At 44.4% G+C, this 14,155-nt stretch overlaps 1 protein-coding gene across 15 annotated transcripts in view; it reads left to right on the top strand.

The window, feature by feature from the left end:
- The window catches only part of TRAK1 (trafficking kinesin protein 1), a 142,273-nt gene that overhangs the window by 90,342 nt on the left and 37,776 nt on the right, over nucleotides 1-14,155 (top strand). For all 15 annotated transcript variants that reach the window (XM_081164412.1, XM_081164416.1, XM_081164405.1 and 12 more), the window contains 2 exons: nucleotides 8,782-8,858; nucleotides 10,597-10,713. In XM_081164412.1, the coding sequence (XP_081020538.1) occupies nucleotides 8,808-8,858; nucleotides 10,597-10,713 (168 nt within the window). In that variant the 5' untranslated portion in view covers nucleotides 8,782-8,807. The remainder of the gene's footprint in view (nucleotides 1-8,781; nucleotides 8,859-10,596; nucleotides 10,714-14,155) is intronic.

The raw sequence follows: 14,155 nt of genomic DNA, 5'->3' as shown, positions 1-14,155 counted from the left end.
CTCATCTAAGACTTTCTAGAACCTTCATCCAGAATAATGATGGCACTCACAGGTGGGGAATACTTATTTGCACATATCTTGTTATTTGTAAAAGGAATCTTTGTATGAGTCAATTCTTTATTATTCTTTGGAGCTGCCCTGTATCTTTGTACTTTTGCCCTTGCAGTCTGTGATACTTCATGGCTTACATTTTTATTTTACATTTTCTTCTTCTTTGTGGGTTGTTTTTTTTTTAAAAAAAAAATCAGTAAAATATTAAATGTGTGTGGTGGCAGTGGGGGAATGATAATATGACCAAGAACTGAATGCATACTTCAAGAATTTCAGACATTTCCCTTCTTGACTTAAATGCATTTTCTGACTTAGTTTGAACTGTAAACGCAGTACGTGTCAAGTGTCACGTTGGGAGCTGTACTTTATATCGTACAAAGGGCAAATCTCCTGGCCGAATTGCTTGTTCTAATATTTCTCTTGTAATTCTTATCTCTCTGTTAAGCCTTGTCTGTGGAGATTTGATAAACAAGCTGCCCATTCAGAGATGGGTAATTATTTATTGGCAACTATGCCAGAGTTAGAACAGCAATGCTTGGCTGGCACCTCACTGTTTTGCTTTGTGGCTTTTAAAATTCTGTTTGATTACTTCTTTTTTTAGTTAAACGACCAACTTAAAGGCAGGAACATCGCTAGGTACTTTAAAAACTCAGGGTACATTTGTACATGCTTAGATGCTTATGTTCAAATTTAAACCAAACTCCAGACAAATGTAGGTTTTTGCTGCAAGGCTGACTGAGGTTTTTAGGTGCTAACAGGGCTTTCTACATTGAAGGTGGGGTAGAAGGCCAAATCTACATAGAATCTGTTGGCAGGGATGACTGCTGCTTTTATATACATATTCAAAGTAAAAACGGTTTTTTTCAACATCTGACATCTCCCTCTCTCACTCCTGCAACCCCCCAATCCATCTATTGCATGTACCCATTAAACACATGTTAACTGGCAACCACAGATCAAAACAACGGGAAAGCAAGAAAATGCACTATATGTTGACTAGATACCTCAAAAAAGTTAGTCAGCCCACACTTGGTGTGTGTTACATCATAAAGGAATTAAGCACGTGGAAGTCTATGCAGAAACCATCTGCCTATTTTACGGATGAAAACTCAACACTTGTGTTTGAGAACGGAGAAATGTAAAAAAATATTCTTTTAAAAGCCTGGGGGATTTTTTTACACAAACAGCCTTCTCGCTCTCTGAATGCCAGATGGTAGGAACAAACAACGGGCGTGCTGTTATTCTTAAGTCCCACTTGTAAACTTACTGGGTTTTATTTATGACATTTTTATCTTGCCCATTCGCCAAGGAGTTCAGGGCAATGATCATGGTTTGCACATGTTAATTTTATAGAGCAACCCTGATGAGGTAGGTGGCTTAGGCTGCAAGGGTACCCTCCAACACGTTAATGCCAGAAACCAGGACACGCATCTTCCTAGCCCCACTCCTGTGTGGGTCACGTGACCCACATGAGATCAGGGAGCAGAAGCGCATGTTTTGGGGCAATATGCACAAGATCACGGAGCCAGAAAATGCTCTTGTGATCTCGTACAAGGTCAAGATCTTGCATGTTTTTGGACACTGTGCTGAAAACACAGCGCCCCAAACTGGGATGTCTCACTTAAAGCAGGACAGTTGCGGGGTATATGCAAGGGCACTTTGTAAACTGGTCACCTAGTAAGCCTCAAGGCCACATAAGCACCCTCAGCCCATCACCCCCATTGCTGTCTATGGTCGCTCTGCTCCCACCTGTCCATAGCCTAGGAAGCATGAATGGGAAGGCCTTCCTTTATATTTCTCTTCCCTTACTTTTGCTTGCAGGGTGGCTATGCTGCAAAGCACAGCCCTGGTGGGACCCCAGCAACCTGCCACCTTAATTTTGTTAAGGGAAGGGCCAGGAGATCTGGGGTCCAGTGCAAAAAAGTGGGCTGTCCTCTGAACAGCCCCATAACAATGTTCCTGCTTAATGGCACCAACACACACACACACACAGAGAGAGAGAGAGAGAGAGAGAGAGAGAGAGAGAGAGAGAGAGAGAGAGAGAGAGAGAGAGAGAGAGAGACACGACTCATGCAATTCTTTTTATTGTTTTCAAGCCCTCCTGTTTCTGGCAGACTGAGATCACCAATCATGAAGCATGATATCTAATCTTGGGGCCTCCCTAAATGCAAACTATTGAAGCAGAAATTGCAGTAGCAGCGTTATTTTAAGATTAGGAAGCAAATGAAAACAACTACAGTGTTTTTAAAAAGTTGTTCTTTATTGTGACGAGCCTTTACAAGCTGTGTAATTTGTGTTAAGCATGAAGGTTTTTGTTTTGTTTTTTAAAGAACTTTTGATGATGATGCTGGGTATTGAGGGAGAAGGAATAGCCCCTATCCTATTGACTCTAAGGACAGATTTTCTAATATTTTTTGCAGAAATTAGGGTGGCAGTTATTCTGTTGGCAATTTAATATTGTACCCTTAATTTCCCGTTACTGTATCAGCTTATACTTAAAGCACTTGATAGTAAAGTTTTCCTTAACTGACAGCGGTGGTAGGTGCTGAAGTTTGGTGTATTCTAAAGGCTTGATGTTTACCTCAGAGCTAGCAACATTGGAACAATTCAGTGTATCTGAAGAGTATTTGTTAGCACATAAGAGTCAGCAAGCCAAAACAGATTTGCCCGGGACAGATTTCTGGCATTTTATGGTTGCCAAACACCTTTTAGGGATGTGTGGAATTGTAAATTGTATTGGTCAGTAGCTGATTAAATTGTTTTCTGATCACCAAGAGTGCTGTAAAGCAAGCAGTTGTTTGCACTGAAATTATCTTTTACAGAGTTTCAGTTAATGTTGGGGTGCGAAAGCAAAGATCAGTGATGTTTACACTTTAATGCATTAAATACAAATTAAATTCAAATTAGTTGAGCCTCATAAAGGGGTGGGGGAAATGGTGATTAGTGCTGGGCTATGTTGAGTTTTCAACATCATGATGTTGAGAGCCAGTGTGGTGCAGTGGTTAAGAGCAGTAGTCTCGTAATCTGGGGAACTGGGTTCGCGTCTCCGCTCCTCCACATGCAGCTGCTGGGTGACCTTGGGCCAGTCACACTTCTTTGAAGTCTCTCAGCCCCACTCACTTCACAGAGTGTTTGTTGTGGGGAAAGGAGAATGTTAGCCGCTTTGAGACTCCTTAAAGGGAGTGAAAGGTGGGATATCAAATCCAAACTCCTCCTCCTCCTCCTCCTCTTCTTCTTCTTCTTCTTCTTCTTCTTCTTCTTCTTCTTCTGATGTATCGCCAGCCAAACATCGTCGTTTGGTGATATACCGTGATGTTGAAAAAAGCTGCATTGGCCCCAGCCAGCGAGATGCCAAGTGAAACTGCCACAGCTCTCATCATGTGAGCTGAGGTCCTTTCACCCCAGCTCCTTGCGGGCTGTGACCAATACAGTTGGCCCCAGCCTGCTGCTCAGCTGGGGGGGGGGTGGAAAGGCTGCTGCCCCCAGCTGAGCGAGACCTGAGGCCCCTTGGCCAGGCTCCGCTGGGGGCAGGAGAGCTCCTGCTCCCAGCAGAGCCAGCCCCGTGTCCCCTGCTGCTCGGGCTGGAGCAGCAAGGACCTTGGGACTCCTTGACCAAGCTCCCTCTGCCTTTGCTGGCATGGGGGGCGGGCAGGCTGTCCTTCCCCTCTTGCCCCCAGCTCCCCAAAGATGGACCAAGCGGCAGTAGCCAAGTGCACGGGACCCGTCAGGCTCTGTGCGTTTGATGGCCTTTGCGCCATCTTTTTCCTCCGGTGGGGGGTTGTTCACCCCAGGAGGTATGATGCAGCCCGCCACCCTCCTACGTGAAGTCTGCAACGTGAAGTTCTGGGCCCACCAGTAGCATCAAAGAGCCCCTACAATGCCTGGCTGCCTTCCACCAGGAGTGTGGGCTCCATCAGGACTGTCTTAAGCATATCCGGCACTGTGGTGCAAATATCTCTCCCGTGCCTGACGGCCCACCATTTCCCAGTGTTGTCAACCTTTTTTAAGGGGGGGGACTTGGGTCCGGCTCGTTTACATCGCGTGGTCCAACGCACGTTCGGTGCTACACGTAAGAGGTGCCTGAATCGCAGCCCAGATGGCCTCCTGCGAAGCCTCCCTCTAAGCGCCCAGTGCCCCCTACCTGCCCCCATCTGGGGGAGTCTGCGCCACAGGAGGGCCGGCAAGCAGATCAGGTGGCTTGCCAGCTGTGCCAGCTTTGCTTGGCACCGGGATCGCACAGGGCACTTCCCTGCTCCACTCGCAGACTCCGCAGGGAGGCGTGCAGGCAGCGACACGGCCAGAGAGGGGCACCCTGCGCCCACCCCCAGTCGCGCCCGTTAGGTGCTCCAGCAGGAGGGGACACGAAGGGGCATCCCTGAGCCGGATGCAGCACACTCCAATGGGTGGCTGAGAGGAGAGGAACGGGCCGTCCCAGAGCGGGGAAGGGAGCGCGCCCTGACTCTGTTTCCCGGACACTCAGCCTGTGCCCCGGTGCCTCGCGCCACTAACATCTCTGGGTAAGACGCCCCTGGGCTCTATCTTTCCGGGACAAAAGACACAGCACACGCTCCCAGAGAAGGCAGTCAGGCGGGGTCAGGGCTCTCTCAGCTGGGAAGCGGAGGCTTCGCGCTCTCCAGCTGAGCAGCCCCATTCTCGCTCCTACTCGTGTGCAATCAGGAGCAGGGTCGGAACTCTCTCAACTGGGGAGGGGTAGCGCTTTAACAGAGCCCTCATCCCACCACTGGCTTGTGGAAGCCGGTGGCCGGTCAGGGGCTCCGTCAAACTGCTTGGCTGAGGCGAGGGCAGCTGTGCACTCCTCAGTCAAGCAGTTTAAAGAAGCTGAGGAAGGAACAAGCTGTATTGGCTCCCCAATTCAGCTTACTTCTCCCTCTGCCGGGGCAGAGTGCAATGGCGGTTTTACCAGCAGTATATCGCTGGTGAAACCGTTGCCACTTGAGTCCCTCTGCTTCCAGTTTCCACCGAGTTTGTTTCCCCCTCAGCACGCTGGAGGCAGAAGGACTCTAGAGCGGTGATGGTTTCACCAGTGATATACCGCTGAGTGAAGCTGCCATCGCGGTCTGCGCCCACATATTGATATATCGCCCAGGCCTAACGTTGATGCAAATGAAATATTTCAGTTGCACTCTTCCTAACACATTGAGGTTCTAGTAACATGTCTCCAGAAGACCAAAGAGCACTGAAGGTGTTTTCATTTAGACTGCAGTCCTATAGCCGCTTACTTGGGAGCTATCCTCAACTTATTTCTTAGCAGGAATGTATAATATGGTAACACCTGTTAAGCTGGTGTGGGGTATTACTAATGATAATAATGCCATTATTTATACCCCAGCCACTCTCATCCTCTGCAAATGGTAATTTATTATCAAGTGCTATTCCACTAAGGATTGTTATACGTGTGGACTGTGGCTTAAGAGAACATTTTCATGACCAGTCCAGTAGTTTGTTACTCCTACTTGTCCCTGACCACTTGAAATGTCTTCAGGCAGAAGCTGCCAACCTGTACCCAGCCAGATGTGGTTGGCCTGTAACCATGCTGGCTAGAGGTCCTGGGAGTTAGGAGGCTGCCCACATCTTCCCACAGGTTAGCCACCCATATCTTAAGTGGTGATTCACTGACGGAGGAAATTCAGTGCCAGTGGCGTGCTCGCATTATAGCTGCTGACAAATGGGGTCCCAAGGCATTTTGTTGTTTTCCCAAGCTAAAAATGGCAAAAGTTCATGTCCGTAGAGGAAAGCACTGCCTGTATTGATTTTAATTTTTGTTGACACATTTGTAGCCTTTGATCTTCTTTTTTTAGACAAATACAGAGAACGGCATGACCACCTGGGTCACACTGCCAGCTGTACAGAGCAAGAGAATCATGCACACAAGTCATTCTTAGCAGATATTTGGGAAGCCCCGGACACAGCCCAGAAGCAGTTTCTATCCTTTCATGTCATTATGGCTTTTATTTTAAAATACTTTAAACTCTTCACAATGCTTGGCTAGCCATATTAGAAATCCAATCACCGCCACTGAAGTAGGGGCTGTTTCATTCAAAGATGATCAAAATTCCTACTTGGACATACAGTTCAGTGTTTGAAAAAAGGGGTTTTAAAACCCCATGCCAGTTGTCAGACATGGCCATTGCTCACATTGGTTGCATGGAATTTCCTAACATACTGAAAATTCTAATGCAGTTGAAGTAAACTGGAGAACAAGTGGGAAGCTGGACATTTTATGGTACAGTGGTGCCCCGCAAGACGAATGCCTTGCAAGACGGAAAACTCGCTAGACGAAATAGTTTTCCGTTTTGGAGGTGCTTCGCAAAACGAATTTCCTATGGGCTTGCTTCGCAAGACGACAATGTCTTGCGAGTTCCTGCTGGTTTTTTTCCCTCCCCCCCCTTTTCTAAGCCGCTAAGCCGCTTATCAGCTGATCCGATCAGCAGATAAGCCGCTAATAGCGCTAATCCGCTAATCCGTCAATGGGTTTGCTTCGCAAGACGAAAAAACGGATTCTTTTCGTCTTGCGAGGAACCACTGTACTTGGTTAAGCCTATCTGCACAAAGTATTCTGAGAAAGTGCATACCAAGAATGTAAATGCTTCTTTTTTTAAAAAAAAAAGTTTCTGACACTGCTTTCCTGGTTTCAGTGTTCTTCTTCCCCCTCACCGTTCTTTCCCCCAAATATTTTCAATTACACCTAAAAATAATCATATTTGGATTATCAGCAGCAATTTCTGCTTAAATTATTATTATTTATTTATTAAGTTTCTGTGCCACCCTTCGCCCTAAGATCTCCGGGCGGTTCACTGAATAACAAGGACACAGTCCAGCCGTGGCAGCTAGACTTTTTTTTTATTAGAAATGCCAATGCTTTAATCATTGATAGGCACAACTCAAACAATGACTACACAAGTGACACTCCCTTGGGCAGCGCAAGGCCATTCGCCTGGGATAAAATGGATAAGCCTTGGTATGTGCTGCTGTTCCTTTTCACGTTTGCATAATGAGTTCTGAAGAAACGGCACCAGGACGTTCATGTATACAATGAAATGTCAATAAATAGTGAAGGTCATGCCGCATGGCAACAACCAGAGAAGTGAGGAAAGGCGTGTTCTGTGGCTCACTACTGTATACTGACCGAGACTCCTTCTCTATTGATTTTCATGATCTCCATGCACTTGGCGACAATCTCTGTTGGTGGAAATGAAAGCTAAACAAGCTCTTACCTTTGACTCCCATTGATAAGTCAGGGCCAGTACTTTGGAGAGCCATTGCACGAGCTGTTCCCAACATTTCTGAAAGGCACCAGTAAATCAGCACACTTTAAATCTTGCTTTATTGACGATGCAAAAACAAGGAAGAGAACTTTCACACGGAACAATCGCAGGACTGCGTTTTGGACCACATACAGTTACAGGCCACCCCAATCTCCGCCAAGCAGTGTACGAGAATTCAGGGGTCTCGGCACTTAACCAGGATTTGTATTCCCTTTAGAGAATTAGGCACAACAGAGGCTATTGTGTCTTTATGATATATGGTTTATTTACACATATATACAACCTGAAGCTTTTCAATGAAGGATCTTGCAGTAGCAGCACCTCAAAATGCACCAGCTTCCTCTATAGTAGCAGCAGCAGCATCCTTTCTCTGCCCCTTCTCTTGCTCTGCAGGGCACATCCCAGCTCGACTGTTCCTCTCTTCTTCCTAGATACAGTACATCACTTCCAACCCCTTTCCCTTTTATCCACAGTGGAAGGGAGGACTCCATTCATTTGCATTCTAACACTTATTTCCTTTGACACTTTGAACTCCTAATGGTTAATCCCATCCCCAGGCAGCCACCTCACAGTGAAGTTTGCCCGATTTCATCAACACTTGTTGATTTGGCTAGGATTACAATGTCCAATACACAGTCTCGGAAGCTTTTACATCTTCTAAGAACAGAGGCTTAGTAGTGCGTCCATCATTCCCCTTACTACCTTAAATACACACTTGGGTCTGGCTGTTTCCCCCAAGCAAATTAACTTTGAAGCCCCCAAACCTTAATTAAATTCTGGCACCTTTAAATCTATAGCATTATATACATAAACTCGCCAGCTTGGATCCTAAGATGTTAATTTAAGGAAGCTTATGAAAGGAAAGCTTCACATTTGCTCCTCATTGATGCAACACTGTGTCCCCCTCCCCGCCCCAAGCTTCTCCAGAAAGGGGTGGGGGAAGTCCTCCTGAACAATATTTGATGGAGGGTGGGGACTGCTGAAGACAAACAAAGAAAAAATGACATGCCAAATTTTGAGTGAATTTCCTCTCCCAAACAGCCCCCTGTCAGTATTCCTTCCATGAACTTCTTTAAGTTAACATATCTTAGGATCCAAGCTGTAGACTTTAGAAAACAAAATTCTGTAAGGAGTCACATGTTGACCTCATTTATATTGCAAGCACTACGTTCAGCTGGATAGAAGGGAGTTGTTATCTTAATTTCAGAGCCCTTTAAATATTTTTGGAAGCAAACGACAGCAATTCTATGCACGCTTGCGACCGGTCCTCACTGAACACACTTGGTGAGCATGTGTAGAATCAGGCTGCAGGTACTTATGCTAAGTGATACAGTGATTATTTGATGAAACATTAAATTCCCCCCGTCTTTTATGTTTATATCAAGCACCGCTTTTTAATACAGTGGACAAAAACTGATTCCCCCCCCTTTCTTTTTTCTTCCAGTTTTATGTGCTGAAAGAGTGGGCCAGATGACTAAAACATACAATGACATTGATGCTGTTACACGTCTTCTTGAAGAGGCAAGTATGCCATCTTATCATTGAATAATAGTAGCAATATGTGCCTTGGGGAATGTGTGTCATCTTCAGAAACTATTACTTTCAGCCTTGTTAATTGAGCCTTTTTCACCCATTGCATTTATATATGTAGGGGACAGCAGAACTCTGCTGCTCCTTGCACCCTTGCTGGCCATGATTGCTCCCCCGGTGTCATGTATTGGGTGATGCCAGAGGGTCTTCAGTGAATTGGGTAGGGAAGTATATTAACACCAAGTAAAGCAACTAGGTGGAATGTTTGCAACAGCAAACGTGGCATTTATTTCACTGAGACCGAATGGAAATTGGTAATACCCTGCTGCCATCAGTATTGAAACCATGGGAGACTTCAGTGTATATCAATCTAGCGGGGAGGTTGAAATATGGAACTATAAAGCTGATTGAGTGGCGTTTCGAAAATTACTATTACCATCGTCGTCTGTGCCAGGATGACAGCCCACCTTTACAATATGCAAAGGTTCCATCCAGTGATATCTCCCCCATCTTTAAGTCCAAGGTGAAGGAACAGTGGCAAGAGCAAGCGCTGTAGGAAGGGCAGACTAGCAACAGTGCTGCTTATCTTACATAGCAAAACACAGCAACAGTTATACGGCTTCTTACATGGTAATTGCTGCAAAGCCTCCACCCCCAGATGCTGGCATGCCTTCCATTTTACCACAGTTCTTCCAGGTTGTTCAGTCTCCTTGGCATGATCATTTTCTTCTTGTTGCATTTAGTCACTGTATTGTATTCCACTCCCACAGGATTTAACTGGATAGGTGTTATTCATTATCTCTTAGCCTCAATTCTACACCTATGGTGCTGGGATGATTACCAGCCTATTTCACAGGGCACTGGTAAGTATTACCGCCTCTCCAGCTCTTTTTGGACTACAACTCCCACCATCCCTAGCTAGTAGGACTAGTGGTTAGGGATGATGGGAGTTGTAGTCCGGAAACAGCTGGAGACCCAAGTTTGGGAAACCCTGAGTCAGGCATCCCCAAACTGGGCCCTCCAACCTGTTTCGGATTACAACTCCCATCATCCCTAGCTAACAGGACCAGTGGTCAGGCATGATGGGAATTGTAGTCCTAAAACAGCTGGAGGGCTGAGTTTGGGGATACCTGCCCTGAGTAGATGACACACTCTGACCACTTAGAAAGAATGCTGCTTGTATACTAACATTCATATTAGGGCAATACCTGTATATGTTACAACATTCCGTGCAAATTTTTGAGTTCTCTAGAACTCTTCATCAGGCTTGTTGACATAATTAGAATTTTTCTTGCAGGCCAGCATGGCTGCCTTTATTTTTGTATATAAATACTAAGCATTGTTAAGTAGCAATATCCTCAAGTTCCCTGCGCAGTGCTTTGCAAAATGTACGCCACTTATACTTGCACCCTCGCTGACAGTTTTCAAATAAAGGAGTAAGATCTGGATTTCGTTAATTTTCTCACACTTGAACTTTGGGCTGTACTTTCCTATGCATAGTTGAAATACTGTACACAGCAGGTCTCCCAGATGATGTGGGTGTTTCCTCTGCAGTACAAAGAAAAGGAAATAAGCACAAATTATGTGTTTCTTCGTTTTGAAAAGCAGACTTTCTCGTCTTACCTAGAACACTGATTGAACGTACATGTGCTTTCAGAAAGTAGTCATTTTCTAAATGAGCCAATAATTGAGACCCTTTGTGGTTTTTTGTCCCTTTTATTTTTTACAGAAAGAGCGGGATTTAGAATTAGCTGCTCGGATTGGCCAGTCCTTGTTAAAGAAGAATAAGACTCTGACTGAGAGAAATGAACTCCTTGAAGAACAAGTAGAACACATCAGGGAAGAGGTGAGGGCATCCACATGGGCCTAATACTGACATGTTTCTAGTTCAGTAAACTTCATCCCACCACTGCCCCAAGCCCAACCTGTTTGGTTTTATTTGCCCTTGTATCTTGCCATTTCTTCCTTGTCAGTTCCATATGTTTTATTATGCTTTTATTGGAAGCCACGTCAGATGGGTAGAGTACAAAAAATAAAATTATTATTATTATTATTATTATTATTATTATTATTATTATTATTATTATTATTGCACTATATGGGCTTCAAACTTAGGCAGCATATTAAAGCAGAGCCCTGAGCTTCTTGGCCTTCTAGATCCTTCTTTCACCCCACACGTCTGCTGCTTCCCTCACCTGTGACACTTTTCCAGGACTCCAGCACTCTCCTTGTTTCTCTCTTTCCTTTCCCCACCCCTTCGCCTCTCAAGGTACCCTGACACCTTACGGATGTTGACTGTTGCTTGGTCACCTGCTCCCCCATTCCTACCTGTGTTCTTTGGAGTCTTTGCTACTGCAATCCCAATTTCCTGTAGTATCAGGCCTTTTCCTCCTTCATTATCCACATGTTCTACTGAACAGGAAAAGCAAGTATACTAAAGTATAGCTGGAAAGCAAAATCCTCTTCATGTGCTGCTCTCGGACAAGATTTGTTGTGATGATTCTAACCTTGGCCTATTCTTCACCGGTCTTTTGCATCCTAATTTACAGTTTCCATCAGTGTAATCTAGAGAGGTCTCTGCTGGCTACTTGTTTTGTTGAACTAAGTCTTGCCTAACATGCATTTGTACTTTCCGCCATCTCTTTAAAACATTGTTTGGACTGTGTTTGCAATTATATATTGCTGTTAATTTACAGCTGTCCCTAGGGTTTTTTTCTTAAAAGAAAAAAACTCTTAACACTTTGCTTTTCAAATCAAATATTTCATCACACGGCGTAATTAAGAATGGGTTTTTCATAATCACACAAATTTTCTTTGTTCCTGATTGACACAACCTACTGTTCTGGCTTTGTGTATCGCAGAAGCATCATATATTCATGTGCTATCAGCGGGATTGCTTGCCCAAAAGATGTTGCAATAGTTTAGAATGAGGTATCATTTATATCCATTCACCTTGGGATTGACACTTGCATTGAATTGTGGACCACATCCAAAAGCATTATAAAGAGACTTTGTTGCTGCAAGGAAAAATGTGCTAAGAAAATAGAATACCAAAGACTACTGCCACTCTTTTAGGAATTGCAAAAGTCTACTTTGCTATTTTACAGCATTTTGTTTTAGAATGTGAAGATTGGTGTTAGGATCACGTGTCTCAGAACATGTGAGGGAGACATAATGAATTAATCTGCACATGTGATTGCACAAAAAGAATCTGAGAGAAAGAGGGAGAATTTTAATAGGTGAATCCGTAAATGTAATGGTGAACTCAATTGATCGTTTTATGTAATATTGGCGCTTCAGTTAACAGGACATACAGTATGTTGCTTCACATCAACTTATTCAGTTCAGTAATTGAATATGGTGATTTCTAGTTGCCATGGGATTTAAAAAACAAACAAACTGATGAGGATGATATTGGAGCTCCAGGTATCTAAATATGAACCACTCTCAATATCTCAAATATCTCAGCTGATACCCCCCCTGCACCGAGTGCTCAACCCAAAATGAGCACTTTGTGGTCCAGCACTCTGGCATGTGTCAGCTGGCTTGCGCCAGAGCACAGGACCAAAAGGCAGAAAGTTCTGGGATCCAAGCAGAAGCCCGGATGGCTTCTATGATTCCAGGATGTCCCATTTAAATCAGAGGGGGTTGAGCGGTACAGTATGGTTCTCCTTTTCGCAGTAGGAGAGGAAGATTGGGAGGGAAAACACATAAGTCCAACGCTTGACTCTGGCTCTTTCAGGCTTGTACCCAAGGCATACACATAGGCCTTCTTAGTGGCAACACCATGACTGTGGAACATTTTTTCCTTTGGCAGACTCCTTGTGGAGGGCTTTTAGGTGGGCAATCAAAATTTTGTATTTCACCAGGCTTGTAACGAGTTCTACTGTACTCTAAATTTTGCTAGCTGGTTTTTACTTTTGTTTTTTACAGTGGTTTTACTATTAACTCCCTCTCTGCCCACCTCTCTCCTGTATGAAGATTGTGTTTTATTATACTGCCTTGGGCTGATATAGGCTGAATGGCAGTATATATACGTGTGTGTGTGTGTGTGTGTGTGTGTGTGTGTGTGTGTATAAAAATGTTTTTAGAAATCAGTCATGCTTTAGTGTAGTATATCAACTGGGCTTATAAGTAAAGGTTGCCTTCCCATGCTCAGCTTGCTGAATTTTCTAATTTGACTGAATTTTCTGATTCAAGGCTAGAAATGTCCTTGGCTAGGCATCTTAATCCCCATGGGGCAGGTGTTTTGCCAGAAGTGCAGTTACCTGACTTTTCCCTCTACTTCCTTTTGCTTAGTTTTTAAAAACCTAACTTTCCTTTTCATCCTGTGGCATCATGCTTTTCTGTGTTCCCTTACAACCTACTTAAATCTGATTTTCCTTCTGTCTCAAGGACAAAGCCTTTCCCCTTTCCCAACTTCAAATAATTGCTACTAACTTCTACCCTATGCAACTCTTTCCAGTAGTACTAAATTATGAAAACAGAGACTCAGACGCAGTGTAAGGCACTAAAGAAAACGAGGTGAGTGCACTGGAGTCAACATTTCACTGCTTCAGACATAGTCTCTGAGTTGTGGATTGCAATGGATTATTTTTGTCTGTAAATTGACTTTGTGAGAAGAAATGCTCATTCTAATAGCAAAAGCAAATGTATCATCTTAGCAAATACTGCTGGTCTTTGCTATGTTCCAGTATTTAAGTATCTAGCTGAGGGGTATCATTAGTCTATGGAACCAGATCCTGTCTCCTTTGGAAATATGATCTAGGAGCTTCTATTAAATAAATTCTCATTCTGGTTTAGTATAGAGGAGACCATATGATTCTGATGTCTGTTGTCTTGCTTTAATGGCTAAAAGTTTCATCTATTCTCGGCAATACCCTTTTGTGAATACATAACAAAACAAAACAAAAAAGCATTCTGCCCATCCTTGAGTATTATCAGTTCAAGCACCAGCAGGTGACACTGTGGGTTAAACCTCAGAGCCTAGGGCTTGCCGATCAGAAGGTCAGCGGTTCAAATGCCTGCGATGGGGTGAGCTTCCATTGCTTGGTCCCTGCTCCTGCCAACCTAGCAGTTCAAAAGCACATCAAAGTGCAATTAGATAAATAGGTACTACTCCGTCGGGAAGGTAAACAGCATTTCCATGCACTGCTCTGGTTTGCCAGAAGTGGTTTAGTCAGGCTGGCCACATGACCCGGAAGCTGGACGCCGGCTCCCTCGGCCAATAAAGTGATATGAGCTCCGCAACTCCAGAGTCATCCGCGACTGGACCTAATGGTCAGGGG

Source organism: Podarcis bocagei (genome assembly GCF_964188305.1).
Source record: "Podarcis bocagei genome assembly, chromosome: 12".
Taxonomy (NCBI): Eukaryota; Metazoa; Chordata; class Lepidosauria; order Squamata; family Lacertidae; genus Podarcis; species Podarcis bocagei.
The sequence above is the reverse complement of the archived record's forward strand: the minus strand, read 5'-3'. Positions and strand labels throughout refer to the sequence as shown.